Below are 17,821 nucleotides of genomic sequence, written 5' to 3'. Positions count from 1 at the left end.
TTACCACTTACGAATATAAGCATAGTAAAAATATTTTAACGCTAAAACATCAGTAAAGGAATTTGTGAAATAGTGTTTATTGATAAAGTTTTTTTACCACAGAACTTTTGGTTTATTAACAGTTTAATGATTTGTTTATATTTATTTATGTACCTTTTGTAACTGTGTGTTTTTAACAGCAGAAACTTCAAACACAGATTTTGACAACATCGTGGATCCTGATGTGTATTCTTATGACATTGAAAAAATTGAGGAAAGCACCTCCTTTGAAAGAAATTCAAAGGAGAAAAATATAGGTTTAGAAAGTAATCAAAAGTCTGATGATTCCTGTGTATCACTTGAAAGCAAGGACACTTTGCTAGGTATAGATTTAGAAAAAGCTCCCTTTGAGGAGAAATTATCTCAAGACATCAAAGAATCCTTGGAATTCAGCAATCTGTATAAGAGGCCAAGCTTTGAAGACTCAAAAACTACAAAGTCATCACTGGTAAATCTCTATTATGTTTATTATATTAAAATTTTATAAGAAACCTCATAAGAAAATGTCTTAGTGACACAATACATTCTCAAGTTACTTCCTATTGAAGTTAAAATGTGCTGCCTTATATTATTATGAGATAGTTGAAGAGTGACTCATATGGGAGAGAACATTAATGGCTTCTAGGACAAATTCTAATATGAGGAATGCCATTTTAATAAGTGGCTTTCTGTGATAAATAATACTTTAAGGCCCACCTTATGCAGCACAGTAAGAGCACTGTTACTTTTCCAAATGAAATTCATTATGAATAATACAGTATAATAAATCCTTTCTAGTTTTTTACGATAGTATAGTCAATGGTCAAAATGAAATAAATGCAGATATCTAGACAGAACCAGTTACTGTGGTTTAATGTAAGTATAAGATGAAGAAGGTAATTCTTTCAGGAAGATGGCTAATAAAGAAATAGAGGTGTAGTTTTTGTTTCTTCTCATAGGAAACGTAAAGTAGCTCATTATTGCATTGTTACCATGTTTTAAAACTATATCTGAATTTCATTCTATATACTAGAAATCTTTACTAATTGTAATTATTAATAATACATTCTTTGGAAATTTAAGTGAGGCAAACATTTTTAACAATGCTTAGAAGTCATTTAAAATGAATTCCTATGGTTCCTGAAGAGGGAAGCAAAAAAGCAGAAGGATGAATACTTGAGTTGCTGCTACTTCTGCTTGGAGGATTGGCTTTCTGTGCCCACTTTGTGGCAGATATTGTACCTTTGTGAGATAAGAAATTGGAACTGAGTCCTCTGCAAAAACGTAGACCCCTAAATATCTGATCAGTCATTAAAGGAATGCACTAGGAACACACCCATAGGTGCAACAAGATGAAAGGAAACTGATCTCTGCAAGTGATCTGGGCTAGGCCAATAAAACATTTCACCTGGAAAATAGATATCTTGGGCTTTCATTTAGCATAGGTTTGGATATACATACCCAAATATACATTTGTATATGTATTTCTTGCTTGGAAACTTGAAGCCAAGACATTAACATTATTGTTAATCCGTGCCTATTAATATCCTGATGTATCTGACAGAAGTACATACTAATACTTTATAAAAGGACATGCTTACACCTTATCCCACAATAGATTCCACAAAATAAAGCTCCACTTCAGATGGGCTTATCTTCTCATTCCCCCAGTGAAGAAAACGATTGATCATATAGCATGCATTTCAGCAGAGAAAACAAGAACTTCAATTTCCAGATTTCCACAGGGCAACATGAAGAGTACCAGGTGACATCTATATATATAGTGAGCTGTGTAATAAGTGAGGAATCCTGACCTTAAGAAACCCGATCTTTTACACTGGGCAGTAAGCCTGCCAGACCTTTGTCCTACAGGAAGACTATCTTCATTACACTAGACAGTAAACAAACCTGCTCTTTGCTCTAGAGAGAGAGACTCAATCTCTATCCTGTGAGACTATATTTAAAATGTTTAAAAATAGAAAGGAAGAAATAAAAAGAACTTAAGAATAAGACAGTATGGACTGCTCCATTTATGAAGGCCAATACAAATTTCTAACATTCAAAATATATTTATTCAAATTATAATACAATGGATATAAACAGCATATTAAATACAAATAAGGAGAGAAATATTACCCTGGAAGATAAGTTTAAAAAATTGCTTGTATTGCAGCAAAGACATATGAAGAGTTAGTAATATGAAAGACTGTGAAATAACAAAGTACAATTCCTGAACAATATAAATAAAAACAAATTCACACTATGACTTATTTTTGAGATACCTCATAGACAATCTTAAAAGCAATAAAAGACAACAGAAAATTATCTCCAAAGAGCAATTACCAGATTGACATTAAATTCTCATGCACAGCAACAGATAGCCTCAACAGTGTAACACAGTGGAACATTATCTTTAAACTTCTAATAGAACTGACTAACAATCTAGAATTGTAAGGCTTGCAAAACTTTCATTCAAGACCAAGAATAAAATAATGGCAAGTTTAGACAAAAGTTCAGATAATTTAGTTATTTCCCCTCTTGAATGAACATCTGAATGATATACTTCAAAAAGGAAGAAATTAAACCTGGAAGGAAGAAGTAGGATGCAAGAAATAATGGTGTGAGGGGAAAATGGCAAATATATTAGATGTATTACAAAATAATTATTATAATGCCCAATTTGAGAATTATAAAAGAAGAAATTTGAATGAGAATAATATGTACCATAACTTGTAAGACTGTTAGATATGTATGATTAGAGTTAAAAGTACTAAGATTCTGTATTATAAAGGAAGGTAGAGATCATTGTAGGGATTGTTGACTTAGTGTTTTAGTTATACATGTTAAATACTTTGAGTAACAGTTAAAATGTTACAGACATAATGTATGTCATCCAAAATACTAAAGGAAAAGGGGACTGTAGAAAATCCAATTAATTAAAACAGTCAGGAAATAAATGCATCAAAGGAAAAATAGTATGGTTAAGTGTTGGTGTACAATTCCTCTTGGGTCTCTCATGTTTTTTTGCACATCTTTTGAGCAAAACCGCTGACTCTATTTGTTCCAAAGTATATTTTCAAGGGTGCTTGTACAGATAACAGCTTTGAAATATAGAGATTATGTCCCTCTTCAGAGCAAAGACTAGGTTTGTTTACTGTCTGGTGTAATAAAAATAATGTTTTCCTCTGGCAAAGGTCAGGCAGGCTTACTGCCCAGTATAAAATAATTGGATTTCCTAAGATCAGGATTTCTCTCCTGTAACACAGCTCAGGGTATGTGCAGATGTCACGTGGCTCTCTTCATGATGTCCTGTGAAAACTGGGTTCTGGGAATTGGTGCAAATGATGATACTCTGGCAACTGCTATTGTTGTGAGTGATAAAGTCCTTTGTCTCTGACCAAGGAGTCTTGTGTCTTCGTCCAGCATCCCTGAAACTATAACAGGCTTGCATGTAGGATAAAATCTCAGACCCTTCACAATTCTTGACAGCAAGTAGAAAGAGTAGAGCTGACAGGAATAAACCCAATCATATAAGTAATTAGAATAAATGTGGATAGTGTGTGTGTGTATAGTTATTTTACCAGAAACCTGCTTAAAACATGGGGTGGGGGGAGGAATTTCAGAGTAAAGGCAAGCAGTAATTTAAAAAAAAAATTTAAGGTAATAAAACATTATCAGGGTAAAGGGGACCATTATGTGCATGATAAAATCAACTATTTAATAGAAAGATTAAAGAAAATCTGAATTTGTATGTACCAATCAATATAGCCTCAGATATGTTGTAGCAAAAATGGACAAAACCACATGGTATTATTGACAGATCCATCAATCCAATAAGATTTTCTATTAGTAAAGATAGAGAAGATTTGATCAATACAAATAAGTTTAAAGAACATATTTTGAACCACATACTCAATAATTAGAGAATGTGTGTTCTTTGCAAGAACACATGGAACATTTACAAAATACATGTTACAACACATTACAAAAATAAATCCACAAAGGAAGTTTCAACAAATGCTAAAGAAATCATATTACACACTGTGTTTTCCAACCATAATACAATAAATTATAAATTGATAGCAAAATGCTAACAAAATTAATAAATTCAAATATGTCTAGGTTTTTTTTTTTTTTTTTTTTTTTTTAGACGGAGTCTTGCTCTGTTGCCCAGGCTGGAGTGCAGTGGCGCCATCGTGGCTCACAGCAAGCTCCGCCTCCCGGGTTCCCGCCATTCTTCTGCCTCAGCCTCCCGAGTAGCTGGGACTACAGGCGCCCACCAGTACGCCCGGCTAACGTTTTGTATTTTTAGTGGAGATGGGGTTTCATCGTGTTAGCCAGGATGCTCTCGATCTCCTGACCGCATGATCCACCCGCCTTGGCCTCCCAAAGTGCTGGGATCACAGGCATGAGCCACTGCGCCCGGCCAAATATGTCCAGGTTAATGAAAAAATTAAAATAGAAGGTAGAAATATTTAGAACTGAATGTAAGCAAAAACATCACAGATAAATAATGTATAGGATGAAACTCAAATACTACTTATTGGGAAATTTATAATCCCAAATGCAAGAAAAAAGTAAAAATTAATGAACTATGAATCTGACTCAAAAGTAATAAAGCAGTAATAAACTCAAAGGAATTCACTGGGAAAACTCTTTCCGGCCATTCTCTTCAATTCAGTATGAGAGGATAAGGAAACATGTATTGCCCTCAGGCCCTACCTATTTATCCAATCCACTTTCTCAGGGAACCTTTCATTTAGTTAGATAGTCTGATGATTTGCATCCCATTGAATTCCTGGTCTACTCTCAACTGATCAGAGTCTGTCAGGATAGCTGTGACTTACATAGCACCAATAATTTACAGCAGGGTTCCTTTACTTCTTTTATATGTTAATGCATACTACTCTATTCAATTAATGTAACAGGTGTGTCACTAAGTTTAGATGTTTCTTAAAAGGAAGGTGTGTGACATGAACATATAGAGGGGAACAGCATACACTGGGGCTTATCAGAGGATGATGAGTGGGAGGAGAGAGAGAATTAGAAAAAATAACTAGTGGGTACTAGGCTTAATGCCTGGGTGATGAAATAATCTGTACAACAAATCTCCATGACACAAATTTACCTATGTAACAGACCTGCACAAGTACTCTTGAACTTAAAAGTTAAAAAAAAAAAAAAAAAGGCCAGGCACGGTGGCTCACGCCTGTAATCCCAGCACTTTGGGAGGCTGAGGTGGGTGGATCACAAGGTCAGGAGTTCGAGACCAGCCTGGCCAACATGGTGAAACCCTGTCTCTATTAAAAATACAAAAATTAGCTGGGCGTGGTGGCAGGTGCCTGTAATCTCAACTACCCAACTACTCAGGAGGCTGAGGCAGGAGAATCGATTGAACCTGGGAGGCGGAGGTTGTAGTGAGCTGAGATCGCGCCATTGCACTCCAGCCTGGGTGACAGGGTGAGACTCTATCTCAAAAAAAAAAAAAGGGTTGGGTGGGGGTGGGAATGTGTGTGGCTGGTATACATTCTTGTTTTATTCAATTTAAGACTATCCATTGCTCAGTATAAAATATTGCTCAGTATAAAATATGTTCTGACAGAGCTAGTTCAGGAAACAATCTGAATGAGTGTTTAAGTGCATAGGATTCATAAAGTTCTCAGCAGCTCAAAGCTGCTGACATAATCAAAAACCAGTGACTGTTGTAAAATGGCTTACATGGTTATTGTTTTTTTTCAATTAGGTGAGACTAAAGGTAGTCCTGGACAGTAATAAAATAGTGTTATGTAAAGCTTGCCTTTTCCTCCTGGGGGATATTGGATTGAGAGATTTGAAGTTTTTTCAGGAATAATCTGTCATAGGATTTTAAAAGAATTCTCAACAAACTAATGGGTTTCTGACTCCAGGATTGCCCCTTTTATAAATAAAATAATGTTTTAATCCATTCCTAGATAATTATATCTGAGGAAAAAAAAAGTGTAAATAGTTTCACAGAAATTTTCCACCACTGGTAAGACAGGACTTAAGCTGAGTGCGAAAGGTTCTCCCTGAGCATCTTATTATAGGAGATGGCCAATCTCTATAAAGAATTAAGTTGTTGGATCACAAGAGAATTTGAAGAGTTGTAAAACAAAAGGTGAAAAGCAGGTGGAGGGGAGCTGTAAAATAGAGCTTTCTAAAGTGGCCATCATAATTGGTACTTCACAGTTTGCAGACTGAGTTCCTGCTTCTGAATAAAGTGGTTGAATCTACTTTCTTTTCATTCCTAAGAACTATACCTGAACCTATTTCCCTCTTTTTCTGTCCTAGTAGAAGCCATTCCATCAGAAGAAATGACTTAGAAATCTATTGTGCTCCATCCAAATTGAGTATAAAATTGTTCATTTTGTACTTCAGTTTTCAGAAAATGATTTCTGTGTAAGGTGGTACTTCCTACGGAATTAAGTACTAATTTGTAGGGCAGTAGTTAGGAAAACAATGGACTAGTCAGGGGTCCTTTGTTCTGGCTGTAAAACTATCAATAGTTAACTTTGTAAGTTTGTGCTAAAAGTAAACAAAACATAACTATTTTAGGATTTTTATCTGTAAACCAAGACATTCAAAACTCTTCCAGATTTGCAATTGCATAATTCAAATATAAGCTTCAGTAGAGTGGAAAGAATTCTGTAATTGTTTATTGGTGTCTGGGAGGGCCAGGGGATATGTGCTGAGAATTTTGGATTTCGATTTGTCTTTGAATGACATGCTTTATTGGTCACTAGCTTTGTTCTTTAATATGATCTCATTTATATAATTTATAAATTTATAAAAAAGCAAGTTGCTTTACATTGATTTATGGGAACAGACTATATTTGGGCATTAGTTAGATTCATTACGGAATTGTTAAAAACTGATAGCTACTCTGATTATACTATAACCTCATCTAGAGCTCTTACTAATGAATTCCTAATCTGTTTCTACTGGATTCACATTTTTTAAAATCCCAGTTATATTCAATCCTAGAATAAGAACATGTAAAAATGAATTAATAGGGTGGCAGGATAAGTCTAGGTTTCAAATCAGGCAGACCTATATTCAAAGCCTAGGTCTGCTAGTTTCTAGCTATATAAACTTCATAAATTACTTATCTTCCTCTTGCCACAGTTTCCTACTTTATATTTGCTTCATGATGAGTGTATTGTTAACTTACATTTTTTTTTCCATGACCATTGTCAGGGCAGATATTTCCCATTGGTATTTCACCTTCAGTTTTGAAATTATTTTATATATAGACAAAGACACTAGTTCAAAGCCACTGCATGTGAAAGTAACTCTGTATTCCAGGATAATTTATGTGCAAAGACACTGAGGGATGAAAATAAAGGAATAAAGAGAAAAAAAGTTTATTTTATTTCATGAACTTCTGTCCTCTTTGGATTAGTATCAACTTTCAGAGAATTACTATAACTGTAGTTAGAACTTCCTATATATAAATGTTGTTTTATTATTTGTCTCCACTGTTAGAAACTAAACTTGATGAGGGAAGAATTTATGCCAAGTATATCAGATACCAAGTAGGTATCTGATAAATGAATATGCTTGTTTGTTTAATGAGTTAGAAAATAATATTGTTGAATATTTTGTTTCTTAGTTGTTACAAGAAATAGCCTGCAGAAGTAAGCCTATAACAAAACAATATCAAGGACTTGAGAGATTCTTTGTTTTTGATACAAATGAAAGTCTCAACTTACTTCCTTCTCATCGTTTAGAATGCAACAATTCCAGTACTAGGATTACACTTGCAGGTAAATTTCTAGCTCATTTTTCTAAAACAGTCTGTTCTCATCTTAGGAAATACTGAGCAATTCTGTTCAATGGATAAAATCATTTTCTTCTTGCCAGCCTAAAATTATTAACCTTGTATTAGTTGCCATATATTTACATTTAAGGTTACTATCAGAATGTGAGAAACTATGACTTACAATGAAACTAGGAAGGATTTTTTAGCATTTAAAAGTGTGGTTATTTTAGACCTTTTAGTGTTGCTATAAAGGAATAACCAAGGCTACATAATTTATAAATAAAAGAAGTTTATTTGGTTTAGAGTTCTGCAAGCTGTATAAGTAGTATGGTGCCAGCATCTGGTTGGTGTTTTACATTACTGCCAACAGGGCACAAATGTTCCAATTATTACATATTCTTGACAATACTTGTTCTTTTATTTTTTTGGTGGGGTCGGGGGGAGAATAGTCATCCTCATGGGTCTGAGGTGGTACAATATTGTAGCTTAGATTTGCATTTTCCTAATGATTAATAATGTTAAGCATCTTTTCATGTGCTTAATAAGTAATTTGTATATACTCTTTGGAGAAATGTCTATTCAATTCCTTAGCTCTTATTTTAATTGGGTTATTTGTTTTTTCATTGTTGAGTTATAGGAGTTCCTTATTATATTCTGGATACTGCTTCTTCATAAGATATATTATTTGCAACTATTTCCTCCCATTCTGTGGATTGCCCTTTTACTCTGTTGATAGTGTCTTTGGATGCAGTTTTTTTCCAGTTTTTATAAAGTCCAATTTGTCTACTTCTGTGGTTGCTCTTGCCTGTTCCTTCAGTGTCATATTTAAGAATTCATTTCCAAAGCCAATGTCATGGGCCTATACGTTCTTCTAGGGTATTTGTAGTTTTAGGTTTTACATATAGGTCTTTGATCAATTTGAGTTTATTTTTGTACATGGTATCAAAGGTCCAGATTCATTATTTTGCCTGTGGATATCAAGTTTTCCAGCACCATTTGTTGAAAAGACCTTTCTTTCCCCCATTGAATGGTCTAGGCACCCTTGTCAAAAATTATTTGGCTAAGAGAGTGAATTTTAAGTGTTCTCACCACACACACAAAAAAATGATTGGTGAGATAATACATATGTTAATTAACTTGATTTAGCAATTCAACAATATATACATATTTCAAAATAAGTTTTATACCATAAGGATACTTTTTTAAAAATCATTATAATTTGATTGTATATGTGAGGATATATTTCTGGGTTGTTTATCCCATTTCATTGGTCTGTATGTCTGTCTTTGTACTGGTATCACACTGTTTTGATTACAGTATCTTTGTAATAAGTTTTGAAATCAGAAAGTGTGAGTCTTCCAGCTTTGCTCTTGTTTTTAATATTGTTTTGGCTATTCAGGGTACCTGGTGATTGCATGTGAATTTTATGATGGGTTTTTTTTATTTCTACGGAAAATGTCATTGAGCTTTTGATAGGGATTATATTGAATGTATAGATCACTTTGGGTAACATTGGCACCTTACCACTATTAACTCTTCCAGTTCATGAACATGAGAAATGTTTCTTTTTATGTGTGTCTTCTTTAATTTCTTTCAGCAATGTTTTATAGTTTTCATTGCATAAGTCTTCCACCTCCTTGGTTATGTTGATTTCTAAGTTTGTTTCTTTTTTATGCTATTGTGAATGGAATTGTTTCTTTAATTTCCTTTTCAGATTGTTCATTGTTAGCATATAGAAATACAACTGGTATTTGCCTATTGACTTTGTATCCTACTACTTTGCTGATTTCATTTATTCTAACATATTTTTGTGGAATGTTTAGTGTTTTCTACATATAAGATCACATCATCTGTGAACAAAGATAATTTTACTTCTTCCTTTCTAATTCAAATGTCTTTTATTTTTCTTGTCTGTTCTGGCTACTTATATTGAATAGAAGTAGCAAAAGCAGGCATCCTTGCCTTGCTCTAGATCTTAGAAATTGTTCTATTTTTCACCATTGAGTTTGATGTTTGCTGTGGATTATTAGCATATTACTTTTATTATGTAGAGGCATTTCCCTTTTATTCCTAGTTTGTTGGTTGTTCTTATCATAAAAGTGTGTTGGATTTTGTCAAATACTTTTTCTGCATAAATCGAGATGATTATGCGTTTTTTTCTTTCATTCTATAAATGTGGTGTATTACACTGATGGATTTTCATATGCCGAACCATCCTTACATTTCAGAAATAAATTTTATTTGATCATGATATATAACCGTTTTTAATATGCTGCCGAATTTGGTTTGCTTGTACTTTGAAGATTTTTTACATCACTGATTATAAATGATATTGTTCTGATATTTTCTTTACTTGTAGTGTCTTTGTTTGGCATTAGTATCAATGAGTTGATGTCCCTCCTCTTCAATCTTTTGGAAAAGTTTGAGGACTGGTGTTATTTCTTCAAATGTGTGATAGAACTCACCAGTAATGCAATTAGGTCCAGGACTTTTCATTATTGGCAAATTTTTGTTAACAGATTTAATCTCCTTACTAGTTATATATATATATATATATTCCAATTTTTTGTTTCTTCATGATTTTTTTTTTAATTTCACTTTAAGTTCTGGGTACATATGCAGAACATGCACGTTTGTTACATAGGTATACACGTGCCATGGTGGTTTGCTGCATCCATCAACCCATCACTACATTAGGGATTTCTCCTAATGCTATCCCTCCCTTATCCCACCACCCCCCAACAGGCCCCAGTGTTTGATGTGTCCATGTGTTCTCATTGTTCAACTCCCACTTATGAGTGGGAACATGTGGTGTTTGATTTTCTGTTCTTGTGATAGTTTGCTGAGAATGATGGTTTCCAGTGTCATCCATGTCTCTGCAAAGGACATGAACTCATCCTTTTTTATGGCTATATAGTATTCCATGATGTATATGTACCACACTTTCTTTATCCAGTCTATCATTGATGGGCATTTGGGTTGGTTCCAAGTCTGCTATTGTGAACAGTGCTGCAATAAACATATGTGTGCATGTGTCTTTATAATATAATGATTTATAATCCTTTAGGTATATACCCAGTGATGGGATTGCTGGGTCAAATGGTATTTCTAGTTCTAGATCCTTGAGGAATTACCACACTGTTTTCCACAATGGTTGAACTAATTTACACTCCCACCAGCAGTGTAAAAGGATTCCTATTTCTCCACATCCTCTCCAGCACCTGTTGTTTCCTGAATTTTTAATGATCACCATTCTAACTGGCGTAAGATGGTATCTCATTGTGGTTTTGATTTTCATTTCTCTAATGACCAGTGATGATGAGCTTTTTGTTTGTTTGTTTGTTGGCTGCATAAATGTCTTCTTTTGAGAAGTGTATGTCATATCCTTTGCCTACTTTTGGATGGGGTTGTTTGTTTTTTTCTTGTAAATTTAAGTTCCTTTTATATTCTGAATATTAGCCCTTTGTCCAATGGATGGATTGCCAAAATTTTCTTCCATTCTGTAGGTTGTCTGTTCACTCTGATGATAGTTTCTTTTGCTGTGCAGAAGCTCTTTAGTTTAATTAGATCCCATTTGTCTATTTTGGCTTTTGTTGCCATTGCTTTTGGTGTTTTAGTCATGAAGCCTTTGTCCATGCGTATGTCCTGACTGGTATTGCCAGGTTTTCTTCTAGGGTTTTTATGGTTTTCGTTCTTACATTTAAGTCTTTAACCTATCTTGAGTTAATTTTTGTATAAGGTGTAAGGAAGGGATCCAGTTTCAGTTTTATGCCTATGGCTAGCCAGTTTTCCCAACACCATTTATTAAATAGGGAATCCTTTTCTTTTAGTTGTTTTTGCCATGTTTGTCAAAGATCAGATGGTTGTAGATGTGTGGCATAATTTCTGAGGGCTCTGTTCTGTTCCATTGGTCTATATATCTGTTTTGGTACCAGTACAATGCTGTTTTGGGTTACTGTAGCCTTGTAGTATAGTTTAAAGTGAGGTAGCGTGATGCCTCCAGCTTTGTTCTTTTTGCTTAGGGTTGTCTTGGCCATGCGGGCTCTTTTTTGGTTCCATATGAAATTTAAAGTAATTTTTTTCCAATCCTGTGAAGAAGTCAATATTAGCTTGATGGGGATAGGATTGAATCTACAAATTACTTTCAGCAGTATGACAATTTTCATGATATTGATTCTTCCTATCCATGAGCATGAAATGTTTTTCCATTTGTTTGTGTCCTCTCTTATTTCCTTGAGCAGTGGTTTGTAGTTCTCCTTGAAGAGGTTCTTCACATCCCTTGTAACTTGTATTCCTAGGTATTTTATTGTCTTTGTAGTAATTGTGAATGGGAGCTCACTTATTATTTGGCTCTCTGTCTGTTATAGGTGTATAGGAATGCTTGTGATTTTTGCACATTGATTTTGTATCCTGAGACTTTTCTGAAGTTGCTTATCAGCTTAAGGAGGTTTGGGCTGAGACAATGGGGTTTTCTAAATATACAATCCTGTCATCTGCAAACAGAGACAATTTGACTTCCTCTTTTCCTAATTGAATACTCTTAATTTCTTTCTCTTGCCTGATTGCCCTGGCCAGAACTTCCAATACTATGTTGAATAGGAGTGACGACAGAGGGCATCCTTGTCTTTTGCCGGTTTTCAAAGGGAATGCTTCCAGGTTTTTCCCATTCCATATGATATTGGCTGTGGGTTTGTCATAAATATCTCTTATTATTTTGAGATATGTTTCATCAATAGCTAGTTTTATTGAGAGATTTTAGCATGAAGTGCTGTTGAATTTTGTTGAAGGCCTTTTCTGCATCTATTAAGATAATCATATGTTTTTTGTCATTGGTTCTGTTTATGTGATGGATTACATTTATTGATTTGCGTTTGTTGAACCAGCCTTGCATCCAGGGATGAAGCCGACTTGATTGCGGATAAACTTTTTGATGTGCTGCTGGATTTGGTTTGCCAGTATTATTGAGGATTTTCGCATGGATGTTCATCAGGGATATTGGCCTGAAATTTTCTTTTTTTGTTTTGTCTCTGCTAGGTTTTGGTATCAGGATGATGCTGGCCTCATACAGTAGGTTAGGGAGGCGTCCCTCTTTTTCTATTGTTTGGAATAGTTTCAGAAGGAATGGTACCAGCTCCTCTTTGTACCTCTGGTAGAATTCGGCTATGAATACATCTGGTCCTGGACTTTTTTTTGTTGGTAGGCAATTAATTGCTGCCTCAATTTCAGAACTTGTTTTTGGTCTATTCAGGGATTCAACTTCTTCCTGGTTTAATCTTGGGAGGGTGTATGTGTCCAGGAATTTATCCATTTCTTCTAGATTTTCTACTTTATTTGCATAGAGGTGTTTATAGTATTCTCTGATGGTAGTTTGTATTTCTGTGGGATCAGTGGTGATATCCCCTTTGCCATTTTTATTGCATCTATTTGATTCTTCTCTCTTTTCTTCTTTATTAGTCTGGCTAGTGGTCTATCTACTTTGTTGGTCTTTTCAAATAAACAGCTCCTGGATTCATTGGTTTTTTGAAGGGTTTTTTGTGTCTCTATTTCCTTCAGTTCTGCTCTGATCTTAGTTATTTCTTGTCTTCTGCTAGCTTTTGCATTTGTTTGCTCTTGCTTTTCTAATTCTTTTAATTGTGATGTTAGCATGTCAATTTTAGATCTTTCCAGCTTTCTCTTGTGGGCATTTAGTACTATATATTTACCTCTACACACTGCATTAAATGTGTCCCAGAGATTCTGGTACATTGTGTCTTTGTTCTCATTGGTTTCAAAGAACATCTTCATTACTGCCTTCATTTTGCTATTTACCCAGAGTCATTCAGGAGCAGGTTGTTCAGTTTTCATGTAGTTGTGCAGTTTTGAGTGAGTTTCTTAATCCTGAGTTCTAATTTGATTGCACTGTGGTCTGAGAGACTGTTATGCTTTTCATTCTTTTGCATTTGCTGAGGAGTGTTTTACTTCCAATTATGTGGTCAATTTTAGAATAAGTGTGATGTGATGCTGAGAAGAATGTATATCCTGTTGATTTGGGGTGGAGAGTTCTGTAGATGTCTATTAGGTCCACTTGGTCCAGATCTGAGTTCAAGTCCTGGATATCCTTGTTAATTTTCTGTCTCATTGATCTGTCTAATATTGATAGTGGGGTGTTAAAGTCTCCCACTATTATTGTATAGGAGTCTACATCTCTTTGTAGTCTCCAAGAACTTGCTTTGTGAATCTGGGTGCTCCTGTGTTGGGTGCATACATTTTTAGGATAGTTAACTCTTCTTGTTGCATTGATCCCTTTACCATTATGTAATGGCCTTCTTCGTCTCTTTTGATCTTTGTTGGTTTAAAGTCTGTTTTATTAGAGACTAGGATTGCAACCCCTGCTTTTTTTCTGCTTTCCATTTGGTTGGTAAAATTTCCTCCTTTCTTTTATTTTGAGCCTATGTGTGTCTTTGCACGTGAGATGGGTCTCCTGAATACAGCACACTGATGGGTCTTGAATCTTTATCCAATTTGCGAGTCTGTGTCTTTTAATTGGGGCATTTAGCCCATTTACATTTAAGGTTAATATTGTTATGTGTGAATGTGATCCTGCCATTATGATGCTAGCTGTTTATTTTGCCCATTAGTGGATGCAGTTTCTTCATAGTGTCAATGGTCTTTAAAATTTGTTAGGTTTTTGCAGTGTCTGGTACCATTTGTTCCTTTCCATGTTTAGTGCTTCCTTCAGAAGCTCTTGTAAGGCAGGCCTGGTGGTGACAAGATCTCTCAGCATTTGCTTGTCTGTAAATGATTTTATTTCTCTTTTGCTTATGAAGCTTAGTTTGGCTGGATGTGAAATTATGGGTTGAAAATTCTTTTCTTTAAGTATGTTGAATATTGATCCCCTCTCTCTTCTGCTTGTAGGGTATCTGCTGAGAGATCTGCTGTTAGTCTGATGGGCCTCCCTTTGTCGGTAACCCAACCTTTCTCTCTGGCTGCCCTTAACATTTTTTCCTTCATTTAAACCTTGGTGAATCTGATGATTATGTGTCATGGGGTTGCTCTTCTAAAGGAATATCTTTTTGGTGTTCTCTGTGTTTCCTGAATTTGAATGTTGGCCTGTCTTGGTAGGTTGGGGAAGTTCTCTTGGATAATATCCTGAAGAGTGTTTCCCAGCTTGGTTCCATTCTCCCCGTCACTTTGAGGTACACCAATAAAACGTAGATTTGGTCTTTTCACATAGTCCCATATTTCTTGGAGGCTTTGTTCGTTTCTTTCACTCTTTTTTCTCTAACCTTGTCTTCTTGCTTTATTTCATTGAGTTGATCTTTAATCTCTGATATACTTTCTTCCGCTTGATCTGTTCAGCTATTGACACTTGTGTATGCTTCATGAAATTCTTGTGCTGTGTTTTTCAGCTCCAGCAGGTCGTTTATGTTCTTCTCTAAAGTATTTATTCCAGTTAACAATTTGACTAACCTTTTCTCAAGGTTCTTAGCTTCCTTGCGTTGGGTTAGAACTTGGTCCTTTAGCTCAGAGGAGTTTGTTATTACCCACCTTCTGAAGCCTACTTCTGTCAATTCATCAAACTCATTCTCCGTCCAGTTTTGTTCCCTTGGTGGTGAGGAGTTGTGATCCTTTGGAGGAGAGGAGGCATTCAGGTTTTTGGAATTTTCAGCCCTTTTGCACTGGTTTCTCCCCATCTTTGCGAATTTATCTACCTTTGGTCTTTGAAGTCAATGACCTTCAGATGGGGTCTCTGAGTGGATGTTCTTTTAGATGATGTTGTTACTATTCCTTTCTGTTTGTTAGTTTTCCTTCTAACAGTCCAGATCCTCTGCTGCATGTCTGCTGGTGTTTGCTGGAGGTCCACTCTAGACCCTGTTTGCCTGGGTATCACCAGCGAAGGCTGCAGAACAGCAAAGATTACTGCCTGTTCCTTCCTCTGGAAGCTTTGTCCCAGTGAGGCACCCACCAGATGCCAGCCAGAGCTCTCCTGTAAGAGGTGTCTGTCGGCCTCTACTGGGAGTTGTCTCCCAGTCAGGATACACTTGAGGAGGCAGTCTGATCCTTATCAGGGCTCAGACGCTGTGCTGGGAGATCTGCTGTTCTCTTCAGAGCTGCCAGGCAGGGATGTTTAAGTCTGCTGAAGCTGCACCTACAACCACCCCTTCCCCCAGGTGCTCTGTCCCAGGGAGGTAGAGATTTTATATATAAGTCTGTGACTGGGGCTTCTGCCTTTTTTTCAGGGAGGGACTCTTGAGAAGGCAATCTGGCCACAGTGGCTTTGCTGAGCTGTAGTGGGCTCTGCCCAGTTTGAACTTCCCAGCGGCTTTGTTTACACTGTGAGGATAAAACCACCCTCTCAAGCCTCAGTAATGGCAGACACCTCTCCCCTCACCAAGCTCGAGCGTCCCAGGTCGAGCTCAGACTGCTGTGCTGACAGCGAGACTTTCTAGCCAGTGGATCTTAGCTTGCTGGACTCCATGGGGGTGGGAACCGATAAGCCAGACCACTTGGCTCCCTGGCTTCACCCCCCTGGCTTCTGTCTCACTCATGTTCCAGGTGCCACTCGGGTATGAGAAATAAACTCCTGTGGCTAGCTCGGTGTCTGCTCAAGTGGCCACCCAGTTTCGTGCTGGAAACCAAGGTCCCTGGTGGTGTAGGCACCGGAGGGGATCTCCTGGTCTGAGGGTTGCGAAGACCATGGGAAAAGCACAGTATCTGAGCCCGAGTGCAAGGTACAGTCCCTAATGACTTCCCTTGGCTAGGAGAGGGAGTTCCTTTCCTTCCTGGGTAAGGTGACACCACACCCTGCTTCGGCTTGCCCTCCTTGGGCTGCACCCACTGTACAACCAGTCCCAATGAGATGAACCAGTCCCAGTGAGACGTACCTCAGTTGGAAATGCAGAAATCACCTGCCTTCTGTGTCGATATCACTGGGAGCGGCAGACTGGAGCTGTTCCTATTTGGCCATCTTCTCTTCATGATTTTTTGGTTTCCATTTTGAAAGCTAGATCTTGGTGTCATCTATATTCCTAGCCATCTTATGTATTCAAATGTGTTTATTCATGTAGAAACAATTATACTTTATGTTGCATTGTTATATACTTTTTAAATTTTTAAAATTAAAATATATTAATTTAATGATTTTTATTTTGTAATAAGATTTTGTATTTCATAACATATATCACTGTTGTAAATATTCTTTATTCAGTTAAATATTGTCCAGTAAGACATAAATATAAAACTAATAAAATGGATTTTCTTCTTTTCAAACTTTATATTATCTTACTGTTTTTCAATTTCAGAAGGCAGAGAATGGATTCCAGACCATAGCTTAAGTGAATATGCTGATAATGCAATTGTCTTGGGTGTTCTGCAGGGTGCTCAGAGTCCATCATCAAGTAGAAAACAGCAAAAGATGGGTAACATTGACTCAAAGGCAGCAGTGCCATGTTGGCAGCTTACTTCCTTTAGTAGTGTGCTTTTTTAGCAGTTTAGTAGGCACCTGAAATTTAGTTTTTGAAGTTCTGTAATTTAAATTCATTCATTTTAACTAAATGTCCTCGACTTTTCTTCCAAAACCAAAGCATAAAAACAAGTGAGCTCATTTTTCCAAAGGCATGAATTATCGTCTTAGTTATTTTCTATAACAATGTATTAGGAAATAGTATTTGCAAAACGTAGTTAAGGATATGGCATATTTTGAACAATCCTTATAAAATACATACTCAGTTTCATTACTCACTCAGGAAGCAGTATGTTTATACCAGATTTTGCATACTCTTTCACTTGATATATATTATGATCAGACAGAGCCATATGTGAAATGATTGACTTAGGTTAAGATGCTGCTTCTCGCTGGGATTGAGAAAGCTTAGTTCTAAATATAATTCTGTATGTATTGACCCTGGAATCTTCATTTCAGTTCATTACCTCTATTCTCTAAACAAAGTAATTATAAGATTTTCCATAGAATAATTCTTTTGACATACTGAATGTCTATTTTAATACTTTCCTAATGAGTGTATACAGAGCATATAACATCAT

General features: G+C 36.0%; 1 protein-coding gene across 8 annotated transcripts in view; it reads left to right on the top strand.

The window, feature by feature from the left end:
* ZBBX (zinc finger B-box domain containing) overlaps positions 1-17,821 on the top strand; it is a 140,451-nt gene that overhangs the window by 74,959 nt on the left and 47,671 nt on the right. For 4 of the 8 annotated variants that reach the window (XR_008678154.2, XM_019024832.3, XM_063704342.1 and 1 more), the window contains exons 15-17: positions 180-487; positions 7,649-7,802; positions 17,080-17,196. Coding sequence is in view for 7 of the 8 variants with exons in the window: in XM_019024832.3 (XP_018880377.3) it covers positions 180-487; positions 7,649-7,802; positions 17,080-17,196 (579 nt within the window). In the remaining variant the exon portion in view is untranslated. The remainder of the gene's footprint in view (positions 1-179; positions 488-7,648; positions 7,803-17,079; positions 17,197-17,821) is intronic. The other 4 variants (XM_055381778.2, XM_063704343.1, XM_055381777.2 and 1 more) reach the window with 3 other exon arrangements.

This window comes from Gorilla gorilla, chromosome 2, assembly GCF_029281585.2.
Source record: "Gorilla gorilla gorilla isolate KB3781 chromosome 2, NHGRI_mGorGor1-v2.1_pri, whole genome shotgun sequence".
NCBI classification, from domain to species: Eukaryota; Metazoa; Chordata; class Mammalia; order Primates; family Hominidae; genus Gorilla; species Gorilla gorilla.
This window is presented reverse-complemented; position numbering and strand designations above follow the sequence as displayed.